This window comes from Patiria miniata, unplaced genomic scaffold (assembly GCF_015706575.1).
Source record: "Patiria miniata isolate m_02_andy unplaced genomic scaffold, ASM1570657v1 HiC_scaffold_25, whole genome shotgun sequence".
In the NCBI taxonomy this organism is placed as follows: domain Eukaryota; kingdom Metazoa; phylum Echinodermata; class Asteroidea; order Valvatida; family Asterinidae; genus Patiria; species Patiria miniata.
In genome coordinates this window covers 12,895,841-12,903,717 of record NW_024037064.1, presented here as the reverse complement: position 1 = coordinate 12,903,717, position 7,877 = coordinate 12,895,841, and the positions used below count along the sequence as shown (strand labels likewise).

Genomic DNA, 7,877 nt, shown 5'->3' with positions numbered 1-7,877 from the left:
TTATATTTTAAGCTCTTTTGATGTTCATTCTCGAAAAACTTTCTGGTGCTAATGGAACTAACCCAGACCCAAAGTAAAACACATACATGTATGATTCTTTGCTCCACCATACAATCATCACACAAAATGACGATAAATTTTTTTTTTAGATGTACTGACCCTATTTTTAAAAAGGCATGTAAAAGGAAGCAAATTTCCCTTGGCCTTGCTTCTTAATTTGAAACTTAGTTTTAGTCCATACTTTTCCAGTTCAAAAATAATCAATCTCATTTGAATTTTAAGGAAAAATCCAGTTACTTGTAAAGACCACCGTATTTGTTACAGCTACCGGTACATGTGTAATCACTATTGGCAATCACTTAAATAACGGACAACTGCACATCCTGTATTTTTGGTCAAACGTTTTATTTTCTGTTTAAAAAAAGAGAAAAAAAATCAAAACTACTAAGCTGACTTCTACATGTACTTGGAAAACGGGTATTGGGAATGCATCAGCTACCATTAGAAAGCAAATTAATTAGCCATGATAGTATCCATGTTCTTTAAGGCTTTTCATGCGGCCCTGGATCGCGGCAGTGAGACTTCGTGTTGTGCACAAAAAATCTGGACTCCAACGTTGCACTCCCACTTTTAAATTTTACACTCCCACTTTCTCAAATCCTGGCTAAAACACTGTTATGAACATCATGATTTGCACTACTGTTTTTTACAGCATTGATGCAATGAGTCCCAATTCATGTATGGCACGGTGGATCAACGATGCGAAAGACACACCCAACTGTGTGATGAAGAAACTAGTTTTCAAAAGCTGTGATGAACCACACCTGTGTCTGTTTGCCTTGTTCGATTTGGAAGTTGGCTCAGAGCTGCGATACAATTATGGCATAGACAATCTACCCTGGCGACAGGTAAGAAAAAGAGCTATACATGTATATAAAGCAACCATGTATACCCAGGGCCCCTGTGGCCTGGAAAAATCTTGAGAATGACATGGATTTTTTTTTCATTTCAAGGACCATAAATAAAAAATTGTATGGTCCTCATATGGCTTTATTTCATACCTTGCAAAATGTTCTTGAAAATTGTATTGGACAAAAACTAATCTTGAGTTTCCAATAACCCGACTGTGACTGCAACAAATTGGCCATTAGTAGAGTTGGTAAAAAATGTCTTTTCAATAATGAAAGTAAATGGGAAAAAAAGAAATAAAACATTAATTTATAAAAAATCAGCTGAAATTGCTGCATGTATATTGTGTAACAAAATTCAAACAATTGTAATCACTAGTGGCAAGTTAGTGGTTGAAACAAAATCATGTTGGACTGAAAGCAAACAAAACAATTGAGAAAGTCAATGTCTTTTCTGTCAATTTAAAAATACTTAAATTTATGTCAAAAATGCTTATAACACTTCCATCGTCTGTTTGCTCGTTTGCTCTATTTGCTTATTTACTGATTTACTTTTTTGAGGGTAGGGGCGTTAATAATAACTTGTTCTTTGTATCTAATTTTAGACCAAATGGAAGCAAGATCACAGCGACAATGACTGTCCATGCCAGTTGTATTCACCATCGTTTCATGATGAGCCACAGCAATCACGCATCAGTGCTGGTCATGCAGCACAAATGCCTTCCAAGTTGTCTAGAGCTGAGCCACACCAATCACACATAGTTTGTGGTGGTCCACATTGTCTTAAGAAAGATGTCCAGGCAGCAGACCAAATGCCTTCCAAGTCTCTTGATGAGCCACAGCAATCACACATAGTTGTTGGTCCTCATTGTCTAGAGCAAGATGTCCAGTCAGCAGACAATATGCCTTCCAATTCCTCTCTAGGTCAGCCACAGCAATCACACATAGTTGGTGGCCCTCATTCTCTTGAGCAAGATGTCCAGTCAGCAGACCATATGCCTTCCAATTCCTCTCTTGGTGAGCCACAGCAAACACACATAGTTGGTGGCCCTCAATATCTTGAGAAAGATGTCCAGTTAGCAGACCAAACTCCTTTGAAGTCCTCTCTTGATGAGCCACAGAAATCACACACAGTTAGGGGTCGTCATCGTCTTGAGATAGATATCCAGTCAGCAGACCAAATGCTTTCCAATTCCTCTCTTGATGAGCCACAGCAATCACAGATAGTCAGTGACCCTCAATGTCTTGAGAAAGATGTCCAGTCAGCAGACCAAATGCATTCCAATTCCTCCCTTGGTGAGCTACAGCAATCACACATAGTTGTTGGTCCTCATTGTCTTGAGCAAGATGTCCAGTCAGCAGACCAAATGCCTTCCAATTCCTCTGTTGGTGAGCCACAGCAATCACACATAGTTGTTGGTCCTCATTGTCTTGAGCAAGATGTCCAGTCAACAGACCAAATTCCTTCCAATTCCTCTCTTGGTGAGCTACAGCAATCACACCTAGTTGTTGGCCCTCAATGTCTTGAGAAAGATGTCCAGTCAGCAGACCAAACGCCGTTGAAGTCCTGTCTTGATGAGCAACAGAAATCACACATAGTCGGGTGTCGTCATCGTCTTGAGAGAGGTGGCCAGTCAGCAGACCAAATGCTTTCCAATTCCTCTCTTGATGAGCCACAGCAATCACACATAGTTAACGTTGGTGGCCCTCAATGTCTGGAGAAAGGTTTCAAGTCATCAGCAGACCAAATGCCTTCCAATTCCTCTCTTGGTGAGCCACAGCAATCACACATAGTTGGTGACCCTCTATATCTTGAGAAAGATGTCCAGTCAGCAGACCAAATACATTCCGATTCCTCTGTTGGTGAGCCACAGCAATCACACATAGTTGTTGGTCCTCATTGTCTTGAGCAAGATGTCCAGTCAGCAGACCAAATGCCTTCCAATTCCTCCCTTGGTGAGCTACAGCAATCACACATAGTTGTTGGCCCTCAATGTCTTGAGAAAGATGTCCAGTCAGCAGACCAAACGCCGTTGAAGTCCTGTCTTGATGAGCAACAGAAATCACACATAGTCGGGGGTCGTCATCGTCTTGAGAGAGATGTCCAGTCAGCAGACCAAATGCTTTCCAATTCCTCTCTTGATGAGCCACAGCAATCACACATAGTTAACATGGGTGGCCCTCAATGTCTTGAGAAAGGTTTCAAGTCATCAGCAGACCAAATGCTTTCCAATTCCTCTCTTGATGAGCCACAGCAATCACACATAGTTGGTGACCCTCTATGTCTTGAGAAACATGTCCAGTCAGCAGACCAAATGCTTTCCAATTCCTCTGTTGGTGAGCCACAGCAATCACCCATAGTTGGTGACCCTCTATGTCTTGAGAAAGATGTCCAGTCAGCAGACCAAATGCTTTCCAATTCCTCTGTTGGTGAGCCACAGCAATCACCCATAGTTGTTGGTCCTCATTGTCTTGAGCAAGGTGTCCAGTCAGCAGACCAAACGCCGTTGAAGTCCTGTCTTGATGAGCAACAGAAATCACACATAGTCGGGGGTCGTCATCGTCTTGAGAGAGATGTCCAGTCAGCAGACCAAATGCTTTCCAATTCCTCTCTTGATGAGCCACAGCAATCACACATAGTTAACATGGGTGGCCCTCAATGTCTTGAGAAAGGTTTCAAGTCATCAGCAGACCAAATGCTTTCCAATTCCTCTCTTGATGAGCCACAGCAATCACACATAGTTGGTGACCCTCTATGTCTTGAGAAAGATGTCCAGTCAGCAGACCAAATGCATTCCAATTCCTCTGTTGGTGAGCCACAGCAATCACACATAGTTCATGGCCCTCATTGTCTCGAGAAAGATGTCCAGGCAGCAGACCAAACACCTTTGAAGTCCTCTCTTGATGAGTCACAGAAATCACACATAATTGTTCAGAGGCATGCTCCATCATATCCTGTAGAGGATAATCTTGACTCACTTGATGAATATTCCTCAGATGAAAACGACCCAGATTTCATTCCAGATTCAAATTCGTCAGATGAAGACATTGTTCCAGAATCATCAGATGAAACATCTTTGAGGTCACCAAGCCCGGTAATACCGATTCCATCAAGGGAGTCTTCCAATCATCCAGTTTCTTCTGATGAGACTGTCTCCAGCACAAGTGAAATTGAAGTCATGACAACTTCAAACTCTGAAGGGAAGCGCCACTGGGACAAACCACAGTACTGCCCATTTTGTCTTCAGCAACAGAAGAAACTACCACGCCATTTGACTACACCGATGCATAAAGATGAAACCCAAGTTAAAACTTGGCTGGCCACAACAGATGTGAAGGAAAAGAAGAAACAACTCACACTGATGAGAAACTACGGCAATTTTCTTCATAACTCAACTGTTTTGAAAAAGGGGAAAGGCACTCTTATTGTTGTGTATCGTCCTGGATATGACACGGACCATAATGATTATCTTCCTTGTCAGGACTGTTACGGCTACTATGCCAAGTCAGATTTATGGAAGCACAGATGCAGCCAAAAACCTGATGTTGATTGCTCTGGTGAGCCTTGTGTAAAAAAGAGAAGAACTATGTTCTGCAAGCCAGGGAGAATGCTTTTGCCATCAACACCCGGGGTTAGTGCTAGGACTAATGAAATCTTGTCAAGTATGAATGCCGACAACATTTCCCGCTTGGTCAAGTCTGATGAGCTTATCAAAAGGTTTGCTGACAAGTTGGTAATGAAGCATGGCCACAGCAAAGACCAGGCTGGATACATCAGGCAAAGATTAAGGGAGATTGCACGAATGGTGTTGGAATTTCGATTCTTGACGGGCCAAACAAATGTTGGATTGTCTACACTGATATGTCCTACAAAATTTGTTGCAGTGACTCGTGCAACACGAGTTGCAGCTGGCTTCAATGACGAAACTCATCTGTACAGCACACCCAGTCTTGCACTGAAGATTGGACACAGCATGAAGACTTGTGCAGAAATTCTGCGTGGTGAGGCTCTTATGTCTGGGGATGAGTCGACTGAGAAGCGTTGTAAAGGATTCCTATCACTTTACTCCACACAATGGGAAGAAAAAGTCAGCCATCATGCATTACGTAGTTTGAATGAGGCGCAGCGAAACAATCCAAAGCTGTTACCGTTGACTGAAGATGTGGTGAAGCTATCGCAATATCTGAAGGATGAGGTTAGAGTCAGGGAACAGGTGTTGCAAAGTGCAGATGGCTCAAGAGAAGTCCAAACAGCATGGTCAAGGCTGGCAGAAATTCTTCTCTCCCAAATCATTCTCTTCAACCGAAAGAGACCCGGGGAAGTCTCAAGAATGACAATTCAAGACTACAGTAAGTGCATGAATGGAGAAGACACAATCATTGAAGGTGCCCTGACAGCCTGGGAGAAAGCCCTGTGCAGAGTGCTTTGGAGGGTAGAGTTGATAGGAAAGAGGTCCAGGACTGTCGTTGTACTTCTCACCTCTGACATGAAGCATGCCTTGGATCTTCTCCTAAGTAAGAGAGCTGCAGCTGCAATTAATGATGGCAACGACTATCTCTTCTCAGCTAGATATGGAGAAGGCCACATTAGAGGGACAGATACTGTTCGTGAGCATGCCAATAAGTGCGGAGCCAAACAACCTGCAAATCTACGAGCGACCAGGTTAAGGAAACATATCGCAACAGTCTCGCAGATCATGAACTTGAAAGAAAACGAACTGGATGTCCTGGCTAATTTTCTTGGACACGATATCAGGACTCACCGACAGTACTATCGTCTCCCTCAATCTACCATTCAAGTTGCAAAAGTATCCAAGGTTCTTCTGAAAATGGAGAAAGGGGACATCAGGGGTCTCGCCGGAAAAAGTCTACAAGAGGTTGAGCTCAATCCAGATGAAGGTACACAAAGAAAATTGCTATTGTCAACATTCAAAATAATATCCATGTATCAATGCCCATTTTTGGGAAGTGTGATTTACAAAAACATTTTCAATTTTTTTTTTTAACCTCATCACGTTGACAATATCAAGTGAAATAAAAGAGACGTGTTTTATATCATTCTCTCAGACTACAATACAGATGCTGAGTCTGATGCTGAGTCTGGGTCTGATGCTGAGTCTGGGTCTGATGCTGAGTCTGATGCCGAGGCAGAGGTCAATCAGGTCAAACCACCAGCTAATGGGGACAGACACGGGAAAGGTACGCATCAGTGCTATCAGACACGGCCAATATGCAGTTATCACAAGTATATTTTGTCAATACAAACAAAAAGGTGTACATTTCAATGGGACAGATTTGCAAGATGTGTTGGAACCTATACTGTGAAAACGGCTCACACATTTGTGGGTAGTACGGTCGAGTGAAAAAGAATTATTTTTTAAGTTTTTATTACAAACCAAGTAATTTTTGAAATCACGTTTTTAATTGGGAATCTTGCCAAATCTAGAAGAACTGAATCAATATTTAATACCCTCTAAACGCTAATCCACTTGTTAATCTGTGCTGCAGTTTTAACAAAGACCACATGGTGAATGTGGCTCATAAAGGACTGAAAATACAAGTTGGTGTCGCAATTGTTTACGGTACATGAACCTCTACTGGAGGAAGTTCATTGTATGTTTTGTTTTGATATTTGGTTTGGGGGGGGGGGGGTAAGGGGTTATGATATGGTACACGCAAGTTTTTTCTCTCCAAAATTCAAAACCGATGACTGATTATAAACACACAACAGACAACTCTGAGCAAGACCAGAATAATCTGTCAGCGACCAGCTCGCAGCTGGCATTTGTGCGTGATGTCCACATTTGGCTGGGGTTGGAGCCACTGGGTCGATGTTAGTGAAAATAATATTGCACCTGTGTTCGGTAAATTAATTAAAACATGTTGCGAACGGTTGAAAGATATTGCAGTGATTCGGATGACTGGCTAGCGTTTTCCCTCTCCCATCCACCACCCCACAAAAAAACTACATAGGTGTATGTCTTTTGGTTTATCGTGCAGGCAAACAACCTACAATTAAGAGAGCTTGGAGTAGTAAAGAAAAGAAAGCTGTTGCAAGGCATCTAGGTGGATACCTCCGTGGCCGTACAGTTCCCGGCAAAGCTGCTATCATCAAACTGTTCCAAGCTGAGACTGGCACATTCTCACACAGGTCATGGAAGAATGTGAAGGACTTTGTCAGAAACCAAACAAGAAAAGCAGGACCCAATGTCCTTTCTTGGTACCTAAATCAGTCTAGAGCTGTAGCAACCATCAAATCAATACACCCTTAGGGGATCAATCTCACAATTCCCCTCCCCCACCCCACCCGCCTCCCCCCCCCCCCCCCCCCCCCCCCAAAAAAAATATTTAAATATAGTGGTCGTTTTTGTCAAACTTTTCTAACCAATGATTCTAATGCCCCTTTTTTTTTCCCAAAATAGCTCTACTTTTTCACGTCCACATACCCCGTGATTTTCAAATAAAAAAACAGAAAATAATGTCTGTGTAATAATGATTCCATTCAAATAACAGTGGGACCCTTTTGCCCTGTACATGCTGAAAATCTACTTGAGTGTTAATTCAGTTCACTTAAGATGTTTTTGTTTGCCTAACATTCCTAACCAAAGATGCAAAACTAAACAGTAAGCAGAAGCATATATATTTATAATGGCAGTTTCTCCATAAAAAATGAACGTATGTTTTCAGGAAGAAGAATGTGAGATTGACAATAGGTGTGTTGATTTGACAATGAATTATCGCCATTTGAAAAGGGGTCCCTTTTTAAAAAGGAAAGAAAAATGCAGTTTTAACCTGATTAGACATATTATGTGATGAGAAGTCAACATAATGCATCTGCTCATCCTTTGGGATTCCACAGGTTTTGTATGCCGTATTTGGTGTATCAACTAATCTTTTTTTAACAGCCTTCAAATGATCACAGGAGCCATTCTCTGTATTTACTATTCTTTCCCCTTTTTTGAACGGGGT

At 41.9% G+C, this 7,877-nt stretch overlaps 1 protein-coding gene across 1 annotated transcript; it reads left to right on the top strand.

Annotated features, from left to right (window-relative positions):
• Positions 1–3,697: 3,697 nt before the first annotated feature.
• LOC119733068 lies at positions 3,698–7,180 on the top strand. Its single transcript, XM_038206649.1, has 3 exons — positions 3,698–5,807; positions 5,976–6,107; positions 6,909–7,180. The coding sequence occupies exons 1-3, from the start codon at positions 3,698–3,700 to the stop codon at positions 7,178–7,180; spliced, it is 2,514 nt and encodes an 837-aa protein (XP_038062577.1).
• The last annotated feature ends 697 nt before the right edge of the window (positions 7,181–7,877 follow it).